The sequence below is a fragment of the Anarrhichthys ocellatus genome, unplaced genomic scaffold, assembly GCF_004355925.1.
Source record: "Anarrhichthys ocellatus isolate YVR2014 unplaced genomic scaffold, GSC_Weel_1.0 scaffold3, whole genome shotgun sequence".
NCBI classification, from domain to species: domain Eukaryota; kingdom Metazoa; phylum Chordata; class Actinopteri; order Perciformes; family Anarhichadidae; genus Anarrhichthys; species Anarrhichthys ocellatus.
In genome coordinates, this window is record NW_022280033.1 from 16,475,474 (window position 1) to 16,499,526 (window position 24,053).

At 43.1% G+C, this 24,053-nt stretch overlaps 1 protein-coding gene across 2 annotated transcripts; it reads left to right on the forward strand.

Annotated features, from left to right (window-relative positions):
• The first annotated feature begins 367 nt into the window (after nucleotides 1-367).
• Nucleotides 368-23,064, forward strand: LOC116399195 (heparan-alpha-glucosaminide N-acetyltransferase). 2 transcript variants are annotated; one of them, XM_031876168.1, is made up of 18 exons: nucleotides 368-821; nucleotides 1,072-1,166; nucleotides 1,815-1,936; nucleotides 2,899-3,017; nucleotides 4,668-4,737; nucleotides 4,837-4,903; nucleotides 6,634-6,716; nucleotides 9,576-9,652; nucleotides 10,477-10,507; nucleotides 10,605-10,765; nucleotides 13,223-13,335; nucleotides 13,566-13,687; nucleotides 14,886-15,009; nucleotides 15,118-15,204; nucleotides 16,385-16,462; nucleotides 19,948-20,018; nucleotides 21,068-21,180; nucleotides 22,160-22,438. In XM_031876168.1, the coding sequence occupies exons 1-18, from the start codon at nucleotides 434-436 to the stop codon at nucleotides 22,339-22,341; spliced, it is 2,103 nt and encodes a 700-aa protein (XP_031732028.1). In that variant the 5' UTR covers nucleotides 368-433; the 3' UTR covers nucleotides 22,342-22,438. The 2 variants fall into 2 exon arrangements, with proteins under 2 accessions (XP_031732028.1, XP_031732021.1); XM_031876161.1 differs by lacking the exon at nucleotides 21,068-21,180 and having other exon boundaries at nucleotides 22,160-23,064.
• Nucleotides 23,065-24,053: the final 989 nt, after the last annotated feature.

Genomic DNA, 24,053 nt, shown 5'->3' on the forward strand with positions numbered 1-24,053 from the left:
TTGTGCACTGGCAGTGTCTGCTGTGTGACAAAAGAAAGAAGCTACCGTCAGTCATATACACTCTTTAATGATATGTTATGTTGTATATGCACACATATTAAAACATGAACTTCTATTTTAGAAATAACCTCGCACTGTTAATGATGTCTCTGTTCAACAAGGACAGCAGATTTTAAAGCCAGCGCTGCTCTTCAGCTGGCTGGAGTTCATGTCAAAGGTTAATGAGCTGCTCCTCGGAGACGGCCCCCCGTGAACTCATCTGTCACGGCGAGCGCTCAGGGAAATGAGCTGCTTAATGAAATGAGGAGAGAGACAGGATGTGACAAGTGATCAACATTTAACAGTTGGCTGGGCGGGGAAATGAGAATGGTGCTGCTATTTAGAACATAACCGTTAGATTAGAGTCAAATGGTTTCGTGGATTGTGTTTGGAAATGGAGCTAATCTCTCTGACTTCTACACTCACACACACACACACACACACACACACACACACACACTCATATAAGCTTTTTAAACTGCTGAAGTGTCTGTTTTCATCATTAATTCTTATTTTATTCATCATCGATGCAACTAAATTGCAGACTAATATTACCCCAAACAGGATTCCAAACATATGCATCACTAACCAGTTTAAAGGAACCACCAACCATGCGTGCATGCTGCCCTTTGACCGCTTTTTATATTGGTGTGAGTGTTATAAAGATGAACAGTGGAATTGTCTGTTTTCAAGCAGCAACATGGAGCCCGGGAGGACGCTCCAAGCACGTCTAACTCTGTTAATCCTTGTAAGCAGCAGCTACGGAGGACACTTGAAATCAGGTGAGTCTTCTATAGGGTTCATTAGTGGTACATGTGGATCCTTCTGCTACAGAGTTAGGTCTCCGTAATCAAGGTTAACGTTCAGTTATGACAAATGGACCTGTCGGTAGTATGAGAACTTACTCAGTCAATAGTATTTAGTCAGTGTTATCTTGGTGGTGATGGTCATCTGATACACCCTTCTGCTATCTTATGTTTATGATGCACAAAAAGCACATCATAAATGAGTGCTGCTTTTCAATCTATGCAGGGCCCACTCTGAAAATGGACCAGGCTCTGTTAACATTACATAACCAGCTGAGTGAAGAAGTGCAGGTCTTCTACACATCAGATTACTGCTACAAGGTAAAGGACGTGTACTGTCTGTTTGTCTCTTCCCTCCATCGGTCTGGTTGTGCAAGATGTCAGCAAAGTTACTAAAGTTCTCCATTTATATGTTTTCGAGGTTCATAGTGATGGTGCTTCTCTACCAGATCAAGAAGTACTCCAGTGATTTAGACCCTTCTGAAGTTGGTGGACTCACAAGACAGATTGGAAAACTTAAATTAAGTTCAAAGTGTCTTTTGATATCCCGACTTTTAGTCCCTTGTATGAGTCGAGCTTTAAAGACACTGGATCCTACATTTCCCATAATGCAACACAATGGCATTTTTGACTAGACTTGTCTGTCAAACCCCACATCCTCAGTGTGTAATGCATCTTTCCGTTAAAAATCTGCAAGTCATCATAATGTTAGATGGAGGAGCTTTGAGAATGTCGGTTTGTACAAGAGCCATTACGATTCTGCGTCAGCTCATATTCTTGCGAGTATAGTGTATCCGAGGCTTTGGGAGCATTCCACATTGCATTTCACTACATGTGTATATAACAAATAAACCACAGCATCCTTGAATCCCTATACCTTTAATCATCGTGAACCCTTCAGATTTGTCTTGAGACCCCTTTGAGTGTGCCGTACATTAAGCCAGTGTTTCACCTGTTTCTACTCCCCAGTGTGTGTACCAGCAGTTAGTTACTGTGAAACCCAACAACAATTATTCATCTGCGGTGGTCAGCACTAAATTCACTCTGACTCTGCAAGTGGAATCACAGAGCAGGAATGCAACTCTTTGCAGGTAACAAGTTTTAACATTGTAACAAAGCATCAATAACATCAAACCAACCTACGTTCCTCAGAGGTAGAAATGCTGATTTGTTTCCTGTTGACCCATCTTAACTAGCCGTGGGAGTGTATTGCTCTTGTTTCCAGCCGTGATATAGTGTGGTGGCATCTGATGATTGCATCAGCAGTCTGTGGGATTATTTACAGGGCTGAGGGAGTAATCCTGACCTGCTTTCTGGACCTGAGTGATGCCCTCCCTTAAACTACCTCCCCGGGTATCGATCAGGAGCCTTTTTGGGGTTAATAAGACCTGACATTCCAATATTGATGAAAAGGGCTCATTAAAGCTTCAGAGCTGCTCGTCCTGTGGAAGCCTCAGCGGGGATGTTAACTGGAGGAGACGGGCGGCATATTTATAAACAATCAGGACTGACAAGACACCAGGGCAGAGTTTTCCATTCGGGGGTCACCTGTAAACATGGTGCCAGAGATTCGGTGGCAACATGACGAGCCTCTGGTGCTTTTTCTTACCCTCTCAGAGGTCTGGTCTTGAGCTCCCTAGATCAATGCTGAGGTCTCTAACAGGACTGTGCTGCTATTGATTCCCTTTTCCTCTTTGAAAAAAAAACACTCCAAGTGATAGCTAGTATGTCATCCCAACAGTGGATCAATATGAGCGGTTAATGTATGTTTTTGGGGCCTGACACTGGAGATGACGAGAGGACAGAGGGATGCACTTTAAGTCTGCAGACACTAGGTGGTGCTCCTGAGCTTCATAGTGTTAAAAAGAAGGCGATAGGAAGACCATTTTTTATAGTCGGGTCAAAAGGGAAACAGCAGCAAGTGAATGGAAAAGCTAATTTAATATCTGCTGCTGAGGAAATATAATTTCAAAGGGGATCAAATAAAAACAGCCTGTAGTTTTATGTGCTTTTAAGGGAATTGTGTCTCAATATTTCACCGTTTTGGATGCAGGTGGAGTCAGACATATGGAGAAGGTGGTCATTACTCCGTTCGGATCCAGATGTCCGAGGCTGCCAGTAAACCCAGCTGCATCGACGCTGTGGATAAGAAACCAAACAATGCGCACCTGCGTAAGTGCACAACACTGATGAAGAATACAGGATGATGACGTTCCGTAATCAGCCGCATAGTTTTGAATAACTTACTGGGAGCCAAGGTGATTGCTTTGCTGAGACACAGTGACAGTAAAGGAACCTTGGTCCACGCTCGGGCCAAGCCTTTGATCCGCTCTCTACTTAATTGAGTCAGCAAAGAGGGGCATCACTCGGCCTGTCCACATCTACCGAGCAGTAATACTCCTCCATCTCCCGGGACATGATGCGTATTGATCAGATAAGACGTGCTTTCTTGAAAAGGGATAAAAGAAAAGCTTTTCTGTTTGTTTCGAAGGCCTGGCTCCGCGCGTGGAGCATTGTGGGTAATACATTAGGGAGTGTGGAAGGATTAGGGCGTAATGGGCTTTTGAAAGCGTCTCTCTCCATAATGTACACTGTACTTAACAATATTGCAGATTATGTTGTAGATCAGACTTTTAAGGCCAAGTAGCCATTATTCAAGCAGATGTATGGTCAGCGTGACGGCACCCCTCATCGTATGATGAGCTTCCATTAGCTCCGCAGACCAGTGATTACACAAACTCCCCATAGGACCTGCTCAGCTTAAGTAATGGTCTGGTCAGCAGCTCAAGGCAGGTTAGAGTTGCCCTGCTGGGGAATTTCAAAGTTTACTTCAGCGTCTCAGATTGATCGTCCTTGGCTCTCTGTGAGCTCATTCGACGGGTGCGGTATATTCTTCAAGGATATGTTTCTGTGCAGCTACTATCAGATCCACCCTTTAATCACGTTAGCACTGTATTCTGCATTGTTTCACAAACCACAAGTCACCTGCCGAGGATGAGGGTGAACCTAATCGAGTTGTTCTCAAATGAGGCCATTCATTTTCTATTCATCCCGAGAATAACTAATAGAGCGAGCGCGGCAGACGTCTGCTGCTGTTCCACTTCATGCAGCAGAGATGCCACGACTTTTTCCGAGGCGATACAGTGCAGATGGCGGGTGAGCAATAATGTAGTAAACTTGCATTTAAAAAAGTTTAAATGGTTTTTAGCATAATTTACATTTGTATCCACAACAATTAGCGAAACAGATACAGGAACAGAAACTCTTTTGTCCTTTTTGTTCCTTAAACAATGAATACATTTTATCCTAATCTTTGTTCTGTGATCTGGGTAGATTTATTCATTCTTTGAGCAAATAAAAGACATTTCAGCTGCTATGTTTGTTCCCTCTCGTACGATATACCTCATCTTGACCTCGCTCCTTTCTATGACGCCCTCTGGCAGACCAGCTCTCTCCCTCAGTCTTTGTTTTCTTGTCCTTGTTCCAGTGTAGCCTTACATTTTCCTTTTCGTACGCCTGCAGGGTTAGATTACCCAGATGGATCGACCAAGAGTTTTCCACTAGGTCCTTGTTTGTCACTTGAGGGATCCCCTCTGACACTGGTTGACTGACAGAGAGCCACAAGGGAGTCCAGAGGCGAGTAGAGCTGACAGTTTGGAGTGCTAATCAGGCCTTTTATCCCCAGTCAGATCCCCTTCTGATAGAGATGTACAGCATGAAGCTCTTGACATGGACTTCCAGACAGACGGATTATGGCGTCGGATGGTACAGTCTGATGACACAAAAGTCCATTTTTCAACACTTCCTTTTCTTATTTTCCAGCTCTTCTGGTGGCAGCTCTCTTACTGGCCATAATCGCTCTCTTGTTCGTTGTGGCACCCTACATCTACAGGTACCCGTATGTTTTTTACATCATCCATAATGAAAATACCATCCTGCACTTCCTCCTCCCTCAGAACAAGGCAGCTCAGACTTCTTGTCCCGTTTACAGGAGGCGTTGTACATCCAAACTTATTAAGACCATGTGCTGCCAGGGCCCACAGTACCCCATGGATAATGTAAGTAAAATCTGCCTCTCATGAATGCATTAGATTAATATCTTAATAAATGCATTGCGATGACACAGAAGAGTGGTCTGATTGATTAGATCAATCATAATGCAATCAAATGAAATGAGTGGCAGTCTCATCAGTGCACACTGTAAAATGTTTGAGATGCTAAACATCTCTGTGTGAACCGTAAAATACACAATTGTATTCATGGATAATGTGCGTATGATAATGATTTTTTTAATACCCTTGCTTGGGCCCTAAACTCCTGGAATTTCCCAGAATTTGAAGCGTTCAGAAGAGCGCTTTACAACACAACTCCACCACCTTTATTTCTTCACTACGGAAAAGTATTGCCTTATAATCAAACATTAAAGTTGCCTTAGTCCAACAGTAACATTGCATTATTTTTATTGGCAACTATACGCAGCCTGAGCTGCATACCAAAATTGCTCTGAGACTCCAGTCATCAAGACGTTTAGGAGACACTAATGGAATGATTGATACAAATGTTAGCAGAGCCAATTGTACAGCAGACTTACATGGAAGCGATGCAGCGTCGTGTCCGTCCAATCATCTTGCTTGATGGCAAGAGCTGCTGTGTAATTTCTGTGAGCATGAATGGCTCCTCTCATTCTTCCATGCGAGATGTCTCTGTCTTCCATATGCTGTCTGGATGGCGTGCAGATCCATCATGGCATATTAGCGCTGGTGTCTTCCTGCTCTGGCTCTTTAAACTGCCGCGCAGAGGCCAGCGAGTCGGGCTAATCCAACTGAGAGGGCAACAGGCCAGAGTCATCTCAGTGCTGCCTTCACAGGGAGAGGGAAAAAGAGGCGCCGACACACACAGCACAGAGGATGACCTGTGTAGAAAGACAGCCAACATCATTTAGAGGAGTTCTGACCCATGTGACAATTTGGATTTTGGGGTTTTGTCAGCATTTCTACATCTCGGAACAATTCTAGTTGCGTACAAGTTTCAACTACTTTTATTTTGTGCTACAAGTATGTGATAGTGTTTATGTATTTCTAATTGTGTACTCTTTTTTTTTTTTGATTTAAAAGTACAGATGGTACCAAAAAACAACAACACTGCGAACATAAACACTGCACTACAGAGCGTATCAGGGCCTTTCAGCCATTGTTTTGGATTCACTATTTTGGTTCAGTATTTCTGTTCTCGTCCATCTTAATTCCAGCAAAAGCAGGCAGCGGTTTTGAGCAGAGAGCTCTAATAAATCCACTGCAGGCTACCTACTCTGCACCAAAAGACTGTCGGACAAAGTTAGCAGCTAGTGAGCATACAGCACTATTTATCACCATCTTTCTCAGGAGTCAACAACTAAAAGAGCTAAAAGTAGAGTAAATACTGGACTTATTCAAACGTGACTCCAAATGAGTGCTCATGTTGCTCCTTGTCTGCCAGATGTGTGGATGTCTCACCTTTTCCCTGATCATCTGTATGAGCGAGAGACTTTCAATGTTTACACTTTGTTCCGTTGCCCAGAACTAGACCAAAAACAATCAGTCAATACTGCTTTAATACGTTAAACCGAATAGTCTTGAAAAATCGACAAAGACAAATAGCAGTCACAAGTTGAAACGACACACTACACTCAGTATTCCCATGCAGTAAGTTAACACATGTTATACGTTTCACAACACCTCGTATGAGCCAGACTGGTGTTTAGTTACTCTAAAGCCACATTATTTTGTCTACTCTCTAATGGTTTCTACAGGACCGAGCACAGGCTTGTGAAGCTGAGCACGATACCACTAAAGCTAAACCAGCACGTCTGCTCTCACTGGACACTTTCCGAGGGTATGTACGCCATCAACAACCATCCTGTTTATCAGTCTATCACCACATGTGGCTCGTTCACATGCTTATTCTTTTTAGAGCAGTCTGGGGCATGATGAAGATCTACAGGCCCAATGTAATGAATAATTACAGGGGTCACAGTCTGGTCACATGCTCCCCTAAGCTCTTGTTATCAGGCGGTATAGCTTTGGGCAGGATTTCTGATATCAGTGCGTCTCGGGTTTGGAACAGTGTGTTTCTGTTGGACAGGAGTGATGCATGTGATTGAATCTGGGCTCCCTGCTAGCCTTAATTGTGGCCTGGGGGTAGACACAAAGCACGCCTCTCTGGAAACAGGATGCTGGTGTGGCTTTGACCTCCCCCTCGCCAAATAATTGATGTAATAATACCGTCAACATATCAGCACACATCCACACGGCCATAGATCTCCTGCCAAAATGGGGAGCGAGAGGAAATCCAGCAGCATCCAGCAGACAATTGGCATCTTCTCCATCTGTGGCTTCCTTTTTGGATGGAAAGCCATCTGAAACTAACCGTGCATATGTGCTGAATTCAAAGTACCACATAGTTTGGGAGCTGAATTAGTTGAGTACACTTAGACCAGACTTTGCAAAGGTTCAAGGAAAGGCTAAATTTCATGTCGGTTGAGTTACACTGCCTGCCGCAGTTCTTATTAGCTGACATGTCCCTCTGGTGTCACATATTGATGTCCTGATACTACTGGAACCTGTCATACCTGGCAACACACTTAATCAAACTGTGACTCAGCAACTCAAGATTAACGCTGCGTGTGCCTCCGACGGCCTTATGACTTACGAGCCATACTCCCCCCCCCCCCCCCAATAAGTAACAACTTTCTGCAGAGAACAGACGCATCGTCGACATAAACGCTGAGACATTTCTGAAAGCGAAAGGCTTTTTCTTCTGAGCTGAAAGGTTTTCCTGATCATTGCTCAGGCTGCTTCTGACATGATATACAGAGAGCAGCGGGGTACGGTTGCGCGTTAATTTTTCTAAAAGGATTTGGTTTTTAATCTTGTGCCGCGCTGCTAAAAGCCTGTCGCCGGTTTCCATGCCGTGGAAAATCGCACCGTCAGTAGTTTGCAGTGCCACACGACAGAGGGAACAACTATTACAGCAAAACAATGGATTGTCAGCTGCATTTAGCACCAGCTGGCTGACTCATTCTCTTCATTATTTTGACTGAGCTCCAAGTTTTCCTCTGATTCAGTTTCAGATATGCTGTGATGTTTGGCCACAAAAAAAAAAGAAAAAAAAAAGAACCTTGGCATTTCCACTCAAGTAGTAATTTATTATGACTAGATTGGATGTCCGTGTATTTGATATGGCCGGCACAGGAGGTAACTCAATACAGTGATAGAGTGCAACTATCCATTTGCAACGGGGGAAATGTACTAAGCTAACACTAATTGGTAATGCATGTACAGTGATTCAAATCAAAGAAGTCCATAAGCGTCTATCAGCGAGTCATAACCAGTTGTCACTGCTGCAAGCAAGACACATCCATCTGCAATCTGTTAAACTATAAATCACGAATGCCGAATCCCAGACATAAATTAAGTCTATTACTGAAGTGACAAAGCTCATTGGAGAGCTTCGCGGGGATATATACAACTTCAACCTGATTAGGAACCAAGAAACTAGCCTGTGGTGTTTCAACCCAGGACATTATTAACTTAGGTGCGACAGAAAGCAAAGTGACGTCAGTGCACATCATATTAATAAGCACTTGTAGTTTCCCTTAATCCTAATTAGCCACCACTAGTGTCACACGCGTGTGTGGTATTTGTAATGTAAAATTGAGCTCCGCGAGTGCTTTGATTAAAAAGATGGCCAGTAAGCTCTGATGTTGGAGGGATTTTCACCGGGTCTCATCTGGCCAGTAAATTTACTTCTTGTCTTTGTCACTATGGCAACTAATGGATGTGTTTCGTCAAAATTTAAATGATGGCCCGCATTCATATATGTGTGCGCGCATTAGAGAGAACGAGCACACGGACACGTGCCGCAAGGTTTACTCTACTTTAATAGCCCCTTTGAGATGATAGCGGCCGATTTAAAATCTTGTATCAGCAGGTTGGGGCTAAAAGAGCAGTAATGGCTTTGGTGCACCCCTTAATTGAATCTAGGCAGAGAAACAAGAGGAGGCAGAGGAAGATACAGTGCATCTTATCAGGGAGTCTTGTTCTTAGAGGTTGTCCTGATCTTGTTATGCCTCTTAAAGACCCCCTCGATGATATTTCTTTTTTCTTTTTGATTCAATAAAACATGAATTAAAAGCATAAATCCAAGTATTTAGGAGGGCTTTAGATGTGCCTCAGAGCAAACCTCTCGACCATGCAACCGTTTACATTCCCCCACAAGTTTTGTGTTGTGTAATATGCCCCCCCCCCCCCCCCCCCCCATCCATACTCCAGCACTCCATCACGTGTGCTGTGTTCTCAGCAGCCTTGGCCAGTGCTAAAGTATAAAGTGTATCATATATTAGACGCAAAGTCTTTAGTCAGCACTCCTGCTTGGGGAGATCCAGAGGACAAGTGTTCATTTCCTGAGTGATTCATAATGCTTAGATTGCATTACCTTGCATTTGTGAGTGTGACAGAATAAAAAGCCCCTCCTCTGGCCTCTTTGATTCCAAACTTAATATTGTATCAGATGTATTAGTTAGACGGTAAGAAAGCAGTTAGATATGAACATGTTAAGCTTTATTTATAATTGTTTTAAAACAGTTTTCACACATGTTTCCGTCATTCAGGCTACATCGTGACGGTTAATCCAATTGTTGGTGATTTGCTCAACAGTGTGATATAGTGCCAACTCATTGTAGTGTCTTTGTAGGTTTGCCCTGACGGCGATGGTGTTTGTGAACTATGGAGGAGGAGGCTACTGGTTCTTTCAACATGCACCATGGAATGGTTGAGTAAAGTATAAGACGTACGCTATTCAAGTAGATTTAATAGCTGGAAGGACAACAGCTGACAGCGGTCATCCTGTTTCAAGGAAAGAGCCGATACATGTGAAATGAATGTGTGAACCCAAAGCTATTAGCCAATGGCAGCGCTCTGCTCATCATCTCTGCAACATTTCCTGACCCGTTGTGACTAATTATGATCAATGAAGTCTCAAACCAAACACACGTGGGTGCCATTCCTCAAATGAGCCGAATCAAAGGCGCAAATCCATAGATTTAGATTGTTATTAACAACCAGGGAGGAGACGAGAAAGAGGCGGGACCAATGTTTAAATGGCAGCTGGGAGAATATGGGAGGAGCAGTGCGTGTGGAGTACTCGCGTCCTGCAGCAGCCGCTCTTCAGAAAGAGACGGTGGTGAAAGGTTAAAGCGACGTAAACAATGTAAAAAAAAGTGTTTTAAAAAAGCTAAAATGTCACTGCAACTTTTATGAAATCCATGTCCTGTGTTTAGGGGTGTTCTCAATTAAAATCTTATAATAGCCTCTTTGCCACACCTACAAGGGTGTATTGATTTCAGGGGTGGTTTGATTAATCTTCTCTTTGCTGCTGTCACAGGAGTGTAAACATTTATTCACCTTTTTGAAAATGGAAAGTTAATGACTGAAGCGGCACTTTAAGGACATAACATCGTTCTTAATTTACCTTGTATTCATTTTGGATTGCAGAGATTAGAAAAGGGCAAACAGTGTGAACTGTGTCTAACGGCATCCAATTCCGGTTTGTGTGTGTCTATTGATACTAATGCATGCTTCTGGATTTATTGCAGGTCTAACTGTGGCAGATCTTGTCATGCCGTGGTAGGTTTGCCAAAGAGGACTGTCATATATTTCCAGTTCTATTTTAATATATACAAACATACATGTTTTAATAGCACAACACTGTTGTTCCTTCCAGGTTTGTGTTTGTTATTGGGACTTCAGTGGTGTTGGCTTTCAGATCCATGCAGAGGAGAGGAGTTAGCCGCCTGCAGCTGCTGCGCAAGATCTCCTGGAGAACAGTCGTCCTCCTGATGCTTGGCTTCTGCTTCCTCAACTACTCTCCACGAGACGGACCACGTAGGTGCAAAACATGTGGCGCAGGATGGAACAAACGCATTATGTTTTGTTCTGTACTGGAGACGATGATTAAAACACAGACTCTGGTATGTCTAATAATATGTCCACTTGTTACATGTACGGCACATTAGCAACATCGGAGGACAGAAAAGAGGCCTCTCTTGCGTTAATGCACCTGTTAGTCTGAAAAATGAAGCTGGGTAAAAAAAAAACTGCATAGGCATTATATTATGTGACATCTAAAGATTCATTCCATATTATCTCATACAAACCTGCAACAATTGGTGGTTAAATCAAGTAGACAGATTTAATCAGCAACTATATGCAGAACATTTGATCATTGGTGAATTTACACTTTGTCTTGACTTAGCTTTATAGCAAACTGAATATGTTTTTGAATGTTGGTGGCACAAAACCAGACATGTATCAATAGTAGCTTGGGTTCCAGGAATTTTCATGGCCATTTTTCTCTGTTATCTTATGTTTTACAGACCAAAAGAATCAGCAGACTGATTTGATTCGGAAAATAATCTCTATCTGCAGCCCTAATATAGTAGAAGATACGTGTAATATAGTTTATATTTGTCATGTTCATAATATGCACAAACGAAATGCCTTTGGTCATGTGACAAAGACAAAGATGTGTTTTGATCCAGATGTGTGATAAAAGCCAAAGCTGCAGGGCTGTGTCGGGGTTAGAGGAGGGGGAAAATCCCCATTTCATCGTCCACCTGGGGATGCACAGGGCGCCCTGCACACATTAGCCATCCCCAGTGCTAATGGACTTTCCTGGGTGAATGTCTGCGTAACTGGGTTAACAAAAATATTATTATTGTGAGTGTGCAGTCTCACAACCCAGCACCAGGGGACGTTTAACGGGGCAGATTGAGCAAAAACAACCACTGCGGTAATGGACAATTACAAACAGATAGTGTTACACTCTTCAGCCCCATGCAGCTGCTGTAGAGGCTGCTGCTGATCATAACAGCAGAGTGACTTTTACCATAAACTGCAGCTTTGCCCTCCGTCTCCAAGGACGTCCTCGGCAGTTCAGTCCCAGGGTCTGATCTAATAAGAGAGTGGAGTCATACCGGCTCAATACGTTAAACCGGTTCAATGTCAGACGGGACAGAAGAAGGTGTTAACCTTTGACAGAAAGCATGAATCATTTCAAATAAACGCCGCTACGGTTAGATCATCATCAAAGCAGTCACCTTGAAACTCCAGTTTTTGTTATTTCATTTTTATTTTGTCACTCAAATGACAGACTTGCACACTACGTTGTTGGTTTAGACGTTTAGAAAGCACTTCATTTAATGGATGAATTTCACATTCAATTAGATAAACGAGTTGTGGCGAAGCTGAACACATGGCTGTTTCTCTTGATTGTGTGAATCAAAAACATTATTTTGCTCAAGGCGACAGTGTGTTTTTTAAATATTCAATCTTTGACCATTTTACATCTTTTTTGGATGATGACAAGTTACAAGAAATGATCAGTCGGATGAAGATGAGGTCAGAACGTCAGATTCAAACACCTACTGACGCCCAGCCTTCAGAGGATGTTCAAATAACAAAAACACTTTTTTTAAAAAACGTTTTTGGCTCAGCTATTTGCTCTACTTATGACTTTATTCCGTTCTGCTCACTTCCGTCATACAATCATTGTTTTATTCACTGAAAGTGCGCAGAGATGGGAAGTAGACAGCAGAGCTTTCACTTCTTAAATGATATTGAACGTCAGAAAGGGTCTCAATTCCACACCCAAAAAAAACCTCTACATAAATTCATCAAAAAGTGAAACAAAAGATTTTACAGTTTCCTGCTGAACGGTGACTTTCAGGATTGTTTTTTTCATTTAAGTGACAAATGTGTGTGGGGAGACAGATACAGTTAGTTATCTGGGTGGAGGTGTAACCAGCAGATGTAACAAATGTGTCATAAGTAAGAGCTTCCTCCTTTCCCATGAAAGGAGAGATTTCCTCCTCTTATTTGATTTGTCCGGATCAATGATTGGGATTACACGGGTTTTCACGGCACTTTGTGCGGCAAAGAGGTTTTCAATTAACTAATGTCTAGATTACCATCAATCTCTCAACCACAAGCCCATTTTACCCCCCCCCCCCCCTCCCCAATTTGTCGAGACAAAGAGATAACTGGGAATCTTTGATTAGCTTCCCAGGTTCTTGACGTGTCCGTATCCTGAAGGCTGACACCATTTCCCAGTGTGGCTAGCTGTCCATCATCCTCCTTCAGGAAGTAGTAGCACTGTGGTGGAACGATAGAGACGAGGTTCTCATGTCCTCTATCAATCTCCTGATTTATAATCTGCTCAGATCAGCAGGAAAAGCTCCACACCACTGAGTTATATCTGTGCTTGTACATGAGTTGTAAGGTCATGTGTTCATCATTGGGTGTCAAGGCACTTGTAGGTGTTCATGCTGTGTGTTGTTTCAGTGTCCTGGTCCTGGCTGAGGGTCCCTGGAGTGCTGCAGCGTCTGGGCTTCACCTACTTTGTTCTGTCTCTCCTGCAGACCTTCTGGGGCCAGAAAGAAATCCCACTGAGAGCGGTGAGCAGCTCTGTCAAGTCCACTTTAGTCTGTCATTACACACCAGGGGGACAAAGGAGTCCAGCCTGAGACAAACACATTTATAAAAAGCTAATTTGCTGCCAAGGTGCACCTTGGATTCCTTAGTCTGTTATTGTTGCTGGGATAGCTGGCCAAACATGCATCCAAATACAGTTGTTAAATGGTGTCAAAGAAGATGAGCAGAAGATTATTTGTGTGCTGTGATGCAGAACCCCTGGTGGAGCCCCGTCCAGGACGTGGTCCTCTACTGGCCACAGTGGCTGATTATCATCCTGCTTGAGGCTCTGTGGCTCTGCATCACTTTGCTCATGCCCGTACCCAACTGCCCCACGTAAGTCCAAACAAGGTTCCCTCTGTTGTGTAACTGACCAAGTGCAATCCTCTCATTAATCAACCGCACACATATGCTAAATGTGTAAATCTCTCCATGCTGAGATGATCTCCAGTTGGGGCTGCAAGCAGCGGTGTTAATGTGCACCTTGTGTTGCCGGTGTTATGAACCGCCGTGATTTATAGGCCTGTGGTGGATGCTTCAGAGGGCATAATTAGCCAATCTCAGTCTGTCATGTGCAATAAGAGGAGCGGAGGCAGAGGATCCATCTTCCTCGCTCGGCGTCTTCTGCTCAGTGCTGCTTCTTTTTCTCCCCATTTCTGTGGCCCTGCATGGCATCAGTGTTAAAATACAGTGTTAAAATAGCTTGAGTTCAAACAGTAGCACTGTCTCTTCCAACGTCTTAATTTGTTTTGTTTTGCTTTATTTATTTATTTTTTTGTGGAATGTGAGGATAATAATGATGCATTTTATTTATAGGTGCCCTCAGGGACACCTTACAGGCACAGTTAAAAAGCAGCAGTGTATCATAAAATCAAACAAACCAGAGATATACAATAATAAGTGTATGTATTAATTAATGAATTAAAGTGAATATCTTGTGAGAGAGAGTTTGTGCAGAGCAGCTGAAGGCTCATGGTAGTCAGCGATATGTGGTGAACACAAACCTCGTACAAAGCTTCAAGCAGTCGGATAGAAAAACCTGCCTGAGGAACTCTGTGTCTCGTGTTCCTTGCATTTAGTTTCATTATTTAGTCACTTATTATTTTGTTACTTTTTCGATGTTAAAAAAATGTCTTTTAATACTGATTGTTCTATAATGCTGCACGGTGGTGTAGTGGCTAGCACTATCACCTCACAGCAAGAGGGGCCCGGGTTCGATCCCCGATCTCGGGTGGTCCTTCTGTGTGGAGTTTGCATGTTCTCCCCGTTGCAGCGTGGGTTCCCTCCGGGTTCTCCGGCTTCCTCCCACAGTCCAAAGACATGCAGCTTAGGTTATTTGGAGACTCGAAATTGCCTGTAGGTATGAATGTGAGCGTGAATGTTTGTCTGTCTCTACATGTGCCCTGCGATGAACTGGCGACCTGTCCAGGGTGTACCCTGCCTTCGCCCAATGCCAGAGCCCCGCGACCCTGAACAGGATAAGAGGTTTGGATAATGAATGAATGAATGAATGTTCTATAATGTTTGCTATCAGAGGGTATTTGGGAGCTGGTGGAATCGGTGATAACGGTCTTTACCCAAACTGCACTGGAGGCGCAGCAGGATACATTGATAGCTGGATGTTCGGTGACAACATGTACAGATATCCTACATGCAAAGTAAGATCTTTTTCACACACACTATTCATTATTTTATCCATCTATCTCAAAACCTTACAGGTGGAATTAAAACCACCTTGCTGGTCCTTTTCATCTTGCTTTTTCCAGGAAATGTATCGCAGCACGCAGCCCTTTGACCCAGAGGGGGTTCTGGGTACAATCAACTCCATTGTCATGGGATTCCTGGGGATGCAGGTACGATGGATCGTTTATTTCTCCTGATCTGAGTTCTTTTTAAGGTGTCAGCAATTTAGTTTTTATTTAGTTCCAAATTTCCTACTGCTTAGAATTGGAGTAATGTTTCTCATGATACTGTATTTTGTAGTTTAGCTCAGTTCAGGTTATTTATTGAATAATTATGAAGGCTAATTAAAGGGGTCAGGTCACCCTGAATGGGTTTTGTGATATCTGACATTTAATTTGTGACGTTCAAACCATTTTAAATTCACATTTGAAAAACTTTGTTGGCACCACTGTCGCAACTGAATCGCTCTCCATTTTTCCCCCCAGAGTAAGTAAGTACAAATAAACGGTTGCAATCAAGTGACCTGGAACAATTTCAGGAAATGCTGGTTTTGTGTTTCATAAATTTTTTTGTCGCACGTCGACGCAACTTCTAGGAACGTCTTTTATTAAAAGAATGTCCTACGTAAAGGACCAGTGCTAATAAAATGGGCTATCGTACCGTTTTTAACAGCAGGGTTTTACCATTTCTTTCTAGTGTCAGTATACCGTGCAACACTGGAAGAGAGGGGCCGACGCTAGAGACAACAAACCCGTAAATCATTCTAAAGAACAAATGTACACATCCCCACCTCCTAGCAGTAGTTAACTGTGTATGTGAACGACTCTTTGTAAGTGCACAGCTGCCCCCCTTTAATGACAAAATGTTGTGAAGAAAAAGTGAAGAGAGAGAGAGCTTTTGGTCTTTAGACCTGAGCTTCTGATGGCGACTGTGTCACTCATAACCATTTGTGTTGTGGGAAGTAGCCATGCAAAAGCAGCCACATTGCTCAATTCCCAGTGGGCGGTTAGCACTGAGCCCTTCAGTCAGCGAGTCTTAGACGACACGCCAGGTGTCCGCTGCCCTCCTCTGTGCTCGCCCGTGCTAATGTCCTCAGCTGAAACATATTCGTCATCACCAAATTAATCAGAGGGTGTGGATGACTTCCACCCCACATCTGGAGAAATGTGACCGCCACGTCAGGGACACGTCAGGGACACGGCATTGACGCCCACATCCCAGGCATATTCGGTTACCCAAGGACAAATGCATGTCCACACCAGTTGTTGGTGTTTACTTAGTATTTCTCATTAAATGTATGATTAAATGAGTTGTGGTGTCTGTGCTTATCTCTGCCTCCTTCTACCACAGGCCGGGAAAATCATCATGTTCTACAAGGGGACGAACATCCGCATCCTCTGTCGATTCCTAGTGTGGGCCTTCATCCTGGTACGTTACATCATGCGGAGGCTGTAAACACAGCTGGTGAAGCAAATGAGTGTAAAAGTCAATTGATCATTGAAAACCAAGACAACAAATCACTTAAAACATCGTCCTGCCTCTATGACTCACACAGAACTAAGCACTTTTATGGTTTTGCCTTGCAACTTGTTTTCCTGCCACTCAGGTATTACTCATAGCCGCCGAAGCCAGTCATTAGCAGGACTTAGTTGAGGACATGTGTGTGTGTGTGATCTCGGTATAATTAAACAACATCCATGTGTGGCTGTGTTTCCGGGCAGGCATGGGTATCCAGTGCCTCAAGGGCATACACACTGTCTCTCATTGCCTGTGTGCCTCACATGTGGTTTTAGATTAAAAGAGTTGTGCATATTACTTACAGTCTACTGCATCTGATGAAGAGAATGGCTAATTCATAAACCTGCACAGTCTCAACAAATATTTACAGACCAATCACATGACGGTATGGATACAGTGGAATAACAGAAATAGATCAAAGTCCATTCAAACCCAGAATAAAAAGATTAATTTCTTCATAAATCTGCGACGAGAGCATTCGTGGTTGTATTTGTTTTGGATCCGTGTTCGTTCTGGGTGGTCTCAAAACACAAGAAGAGGCAAGCTGGCCTCTATTTCATTGAGAGGGGGAATGCGTCCCACAGGGAGAAGCCAAGTGTTACACGAGACGGCCCGTTTTGCATTTCTAAACCTGTGACAGGAGGCTGTGAAGTCTGCTCTAACGAGATTGACAGATATCCATGGAGAAAGTCTTTGCCGAGCTCTGCTTGGCCGCTGTCTGTATATGCACGTACAGCGAGATGCTGCAGAGATGTAGCCGGTTTGTAAAGTGTTGTTAGTAGGAGCCTGCATGCCGTGGAGGCAGACATCCTGAGCTGGCAGTGCTGTGACCTGAAGCGATGATGGAGCTGGAGGAGCCGGCTGCATCACTCAGCCTTTGAAATCAAACTGTGCAGGATGAAAAGGAAAAACACAGAAACAGATCCAATTAGTTTTAGGTTGTGTACGTTGTTGTACATTACTGTTACTTTTCTACTATTTTAGATATCAGGTTCCTGCAGACTGTGTCACTGTTTGACCAATGTGATTAAACCACACTGAAGGTTCTTAAACTAAGCAAACGACTTCATCCATTAGCTTAGTTTTTATCACTGCTACATCTGACATGTAGGTTTGTCGCAGCAAGTCAAGTTTATTTGTGTAGCCCAATATCGCATGCAATATCTCAATGGAGTTGTCAGGCCTGTGATGCTAACGGCTCCTCTTCTAGCCCATACTTTCCACAAAGAAAAACAAAAATCCCCCAAAAACCTCAGCATGTGAGAAAACAAGACGAGGAGTGCACAGTCATGCTCGCAGCTCCGTGAGGCTGCATTTAGCCACAGCAATGCTTTGCGCTAAATGCTAACATGCTCACAATAACAACATGCAAGCAGTTATGTTTACCGTGTTACAGTTTAGCGTGAAAAAAGATAAACAAGACATCAGGTTCGCGACTGATGAGATACAGACCAGATTGACTACTTCTCTTAGGGGACTGCTGTGTCATTGTCAGTGTCTGTGTTTTTCTCTATCAGTGGTACATCTTTTAAAACTTTCCATGATTCTAAAACATATTTTCCCATTACAGTAAAGTCGGGGCTCCACAATTCCTTAAGATTCATCATCTGGGAACCATGAATGTCTGTACCAGATTATGCAAACACATTTTCAAGACAATTTGTTCAACATCTATTTCATTCTGGAACAAAGTGGTGGACAGACAGACAAACACTGCCGTCCCCGAACAACAAACAAGAAAACTAAAAGGTTGTTTAAACCCATACTACAACAATATTGTAATCCAATAAGTATTTCATAATTGTAATAGGTCAGGATGTGATCAGGTAAGAATCCTCTTCATATAATGTATGTGAGAATCAATTGAAATTCTCTTGTGAGAATTGAATGTCGTTAACCTCAATTCTTAAATGACAAATCTCCCCATTATGTCTCCCGGTGTTGAATCTTATTGACTATCATTGTGGAGCGAGTGACTGGAGGGAGCTGAAATATATTAGATCCATTTGGCTTCTCCCAGAGGCACAGAGTGATAAAGTAACACACGAGGAAATAAATAAACATTAGGCGTTTATGTTTCCCCCACTGTATCTCTTGGTTCACTGGCTGTTGCTACATAGACGGTGGGGATGCTACTCAAGATTGTGATGCTGGAGATGTTATATTCAGGATCATACAGCGTTTAGTGATTGATCAATACGGGGACTTAAAATCCTGCTTAACTGAAATGGCGAATAACAATAAAATAGATTTTCTCACGTTGCAATGGTTGATAGAGAGAGCTGGCCTTCTTTTTTTTATTGATTCTGGGAAGAGATACAGACCAGATGTGTAAAGTATGAATACAGCCTATGATCGTCCCACATGTTCTGCTGCGTTTGTATATTTACTTTAGTTTCTTCTTTAATCTCTAGTAGCTAAATAAGCTAAATCTCTTTTTAGTCCCACAAAAGAAAGAAAGCTAAATAAGTGTTTGGCCTGCTCTTCATATTGCCTTTTCTAATCTGATTTTGCCTGAGAGGGGAGGAAGAGCAGAGCTGAACTGCCTCTAGTTTCAGACATGTGCTCTTAACATTAGCAGGTCGTCTCGGTGGAGGAGGGAGCTCATTTCTGCAGGCATCCAACCACAGGATTGATATTATGCACAGGAGGTTCACCAACCAGAACCAGAAAGTGTTGATACAGTAAAAGACAAGCCAGGTTTTACACCACAGCTCTCTGTGGTTTGATTTTTTTTGCGCGGATTGATATTCAGGGGCGACCATGCATCTTCCTCCTAATAAACAACAGCCCCTGTTAATTAAAATCCAACGATCAGGCTCCAGAAGTGAGATTAAAATTGAGCGATTGCCCCACATACCAGCCCCGTCCCACATCCTGCTGCCTGGATAGCCTGGAGACTCAATCGTGCCCCGGCTAGGCTATTTCCACACCATCGATTCTGTCATCTATACACATGATGGATATGCATCTAACTAGCATGTTTGGACTCTGATCCATTGCCCTGGGTTTGTCTCTGGAGCACACAACGTTTCCTCAAGTATCTAAATCACATGTAAAGTTAAATAGATGAGACAATAAAAGCTTTTATTGATATCATACACAGTTCCTCTGTATCGCGGCTGATGAGGCTGTGGAGTTGACTTCAGACGGGGTGTGACCCTGTAGGTGGCTGTCTTTGAGGTGCACGACATTCCAGTGTGGAGGCTCAAATTGGCGTGTTTGCATTCCGATATTGTGTGTGTGTGACTTGATGGAACTTAATCATCGGACTTTCAGATAATCGGTTAATCTGCCGGACTCTCTTTATTCTGTTGCCTCACGTTTTAGCAGCCCAATACTGCTTGCTTTATCGCCCTCCATCGATTTGAAATCTGTTTCATTTCCACCCTCAGGGAATCTCTGCAGCCATCCTTTCTAAGTGCACACGAGACGGAGGATTTATACCTGTCAATAAAAACCTTTGGTAAGTGCTTCCTGACCCTCTAAATCCAGCCACTTTTCCTCACAAAAGAAAGGATGGGTTTCCAACGGGCACAAATCAAGGTTGCTAAAACACGCGTTTACTTACCTCTAACGACAGCTACGACTGTAAATAATCACCCGCGCTGTCGGGAGTGTGAGGTGGAGAGGTTATACATCCTCACAACATGATCACTCTTCCTTACAGCCAGGAAAATAGAGGATGCTTTATCCTCTCTACTCACTCGCTACACATTTTACCAGCTCCGTGTGATGGAATGAGATCAAGCTCTGGGAAAAGGCATCTATACAACCACAGTGTTGACTCACCGCTCCCAAACTATCATATGCCTTTTTGGTAAAACAAGGCGCGGCATCTTGATAAGTGTGTATAATGGTTTTGCATGAAATGCAGCGTAATTTGAACCTCAGACGCAGATTACTTTACGACCTATGCATTTGTTCCACTCCCACATTCCCCTTGATATGATGTGAATCATTTTAATGTTGCAGCAGGAAGAATACCATTTCATCTGTGATGTGTAAGCAAATTCTTCATGATGTTCCACAGGGGCCCCCGCTAACGCTGTGCTCATCCCTCGCCATTACCTGCCTGGCTTTTATAGGCAGTTCATCATACACAGGTTATTGAGCTCTTGAGTACAAGTCCCTGCCTGGATGTCTAGAAGTAATTAACTCCCAGCTAAGAATCCTTTTTGGCCCCACTTCAGCTGAGATAAAAAGCCCACTGCAAGGAGGCTCCGGGAGGCAGCCATTTTACATCAGATGATATTACATCAAACATTCTTGCACTTAGGAACAGACAGGGACATGGCTGGCTGGCACGGCTCCACGGGGGCACGTGCCAAGGATCCACCGCTGATGCCGGGACAGTTTGCTGGATTGGCTCGAGACCCCTGGGCGTTATTTAGCTGCAGCACAGGATTGATAGACTCTGTGTTTTTACACCCTTGTTCACACCGTACCACTTACATTTTAGTGATGCCCAGATGTACGTTGTTGTAAAGTGTTGCTGATGGTCTGTCTCTCCAGGTCGTTGTCCTATGTGTTGTGTATGGGCTGTTTCTCCTTCCTGCTGCTGGGAGGCATGTACTTTGTCATCGATATTAAGGGCTGGTGGGGCGGACAGCCGTTCATATACCCAGGTACTGTTTGTTCACAAATCAATGGGCTCACTGTATTACACTGGTATGTTATGCTTTGGTTACAAACATTATTGGCACATGATTAAGCACCTTGACTACATTGAAAAATGCAGTTATTTTCTTAAAGCTGTTATTGTGGTAACATTTTTATATTAACAATGGGTCATGTGACTACTTGTAGATCTAAACAGCTTTATTGAACGTTGTAACGTCTTTCAGCTCGCTGTTTTATTTTTCTGGCCTGTAACTGTAATGTTTTGGTCTCCCCCCTCTCAATGTTGTTTCCATAAACAGGTGGCTGTATTCAGCTAAAATGCTCTTGAAGCCCACTGTACACAGCCTACCCAGCAGCAGACAGACATAGTTAGCGGCTAGCTGGTGAACATAGCGGAGCATTTAGCAGCTAAAGAGTCATATTTCCCTCAGAAGTTGGCAGAGAGCAAAACAGAGCTACAAGGAGAGTGAATATTGAACTTGAGGCCAAATTACTGCGTACTTTTCTTTGTCTCTGTCGGATGTGTAAATAAGCAACCGTTTGCTAACAAGTTCGCTAACAAGTTCGCCACGTCAACTTTAGATATGATGACATATCAGTGTTGCGTTTACAGCTAAAACATCAGTTAAATCAGGCGTAAAGGAGAAATTCTGGTACATTTCAACCTGAAATAATTGCAGCCATGTTGACGACGCTTTAAGTTCACTTTGCACTCGTTACCTCCATTGAAGTAATTGGGGAAACAGGAAGTCTGATATATCTGAGCAAGCAAATGCAAAACCAGTTTTATATTTAATTCTTTAGTCTTGATCAGACTCAGAGGCGAGCGTTTAAAATGATTAATGTAAAATTATTTATTTTGAAATGTATATTTTGTCCGAATAAAAGTTTTCCAAATCTCTACAGCGGAGGTGGTGAGAGGTACAAATACTTTACATTAGGACAGAGTAGTCCTGTTTGACTCTCCTCCTCTCCTCTCCTCAGGGATGAACTCCATCTTTGTCTATGTTGGCCACTCTCTCCTGGGTTTCTACTTCCCCTTCAGCTGGGAGATGCGCTTCCAGGAGAGCCACTGGGAGTGGCTCTTCCAAAGCCTGTGGGCGACCGCTCTGTGGGTGCTCATCGCTTACCTGCTGTACAGGAAGAAATTCTTCCTCAAAATATAAACCAGGATGATCAAATGTCCCCTTTTCATTCTATAGATGCAATTTTTTTTTGTTCGACGCAAACGATATTCATGTTAAATTATATAGATTATCATAACTTCAGTGGGAAAAATCTGGCCTACTGTTGTTTGCATTTGAATGAATTGTACTGATGCTAATATCCAAGCCTTCTGATAAAACAAGCCGCTCAGAGAAAGTGCTTTTAAGTTTTTATCAAACATGCTGCAGCACAGCAAACAAGTATGAAAATGTTCATCCATGAAACCCATTAAATCGGCACATAATTTCTAAAGAACATGTCTGATTCATTGTCGGTGTGGGCAGCTGAGGATTTATTTGATGCCACTTGTTTTGTGCACTGAATAGACTGATTAAATCAAATATACTGAGGTGGTACTTAACAAATTACGCCGAGTGATTCCACTACACACCAGGCCAGCCATTATGAGTCTGTTGCCATGGCCACTCCTTCTCCTTCTGTCTGTGTGTGTGTGTGTGTGTGTGTGTCTGTCTGTGTCTGTGTGCGTGTGTGTGTGTGTGCGTGCGCGTGCGCCGATACCATCTGCTGTCCGAGTGACAGTACTTTAATAGGGGTCAAGATGCACAGCTCACAAAGGAGTTTCATTAATGGGACCGACACCTCTTGCACTCATTGTATTAGAAAATCAGGGAAATTACACAAATCCAATTCATCAGAGAGCAGCGACGTGCCCCCTCATAGAGCCTGAGCTCGTTACCGGTCTCACATTCTACACATTTAACACATTGAGCTACTCACCTGCTGAAACCCAGTTTATTTTACTGTTTGGATTATAACATTTCCACATGGTTGACAATCGGATTTATCGATGTGTAGAATGCACACATGACGGGAACCCTCAGATCAGTGTGCCCTCAGCATCAGGTCAGGTGGTGTGTACGTCATGAAATGAGCATCCAGTTAATGAAATGGAAAAGCATCGTGCTCTTCTTCCAGAGAGAAACCATACGACACACTGCTCAGTAATGACATTGCATAATATGCTGTAGTGGTTTTGGTAAGTGTGTTGCGAACAGAAGTTGTTTGAATCCCTGTAGGTGCATCCTGCCTTCTTGAACAACACTCAAGTTCATAATTGCCACAGCGAGTGATGGAAACGCATAGCTGCATCTTCTTGAGATGAAAATGAAATCAATACAGACTCACCACAGAGGTCTAAAGATGTATTTTGTGTGTTTACATGCAGTGATAAAGCTTTTTAATTTAAGATATAAGCATTTAGCTAACTCGATATGAGCGACTTACAGGAACTGCAGCAGCTCAAAACTCATTGGAAACATCACAAGAAGTTGTTAATACTGATCAGAATTAGAATGTCTAGACAGCGGAGATGATGAATATTCCGCTTATGTTTCAGATTGAATTTCTGAAACAGAAACATCGTCAGAACGAGCCCATAAGAAAGCGTTGTCGTGGATCCATGACTACACCACAGCATTTCCGTGTCTCTATTGATTCTCAGTGAGCGTATGTCTCAGGGTACCTATAGCCCGTCATATGGAAACTTTATCCCAGATACCACGTTCTCATTCAGACCGCTCGGCTCGTCTTGTATCGCATAATGATCCCCACACTCTCCCTTGGTACAGCCAGCAGCATCGACGGTGAACATGTGGGTACGGTATCTGCTCATGTATTGACATCAATATTATATCTGAAAGAAAGTGACACA

Bases quoted from the DNA above. Each gene is read 5' to 3' on its own strand.
- LOC116399195 (XM_031876161.1), top strand. From the start codon at position 434: ATGGAGCTAATCTCTCTGACTTCTACACTCACACACACACACACACAC. The intron at 10,508-10,604 runs GTAGGTTTGCCA...TGTTCCTTCCAG, and splicing joins GCAGATCTTGTCATGCCGTG to GTTTGTGTTTGTTATTGGGA. The intron at 15,010-15,117 runs GTAAGATCTTTT...TGCTTTTTCCAG, and splicing joins ACAGATATCCTACATGCAAA to GAAATGTATCGCAGCACGCA.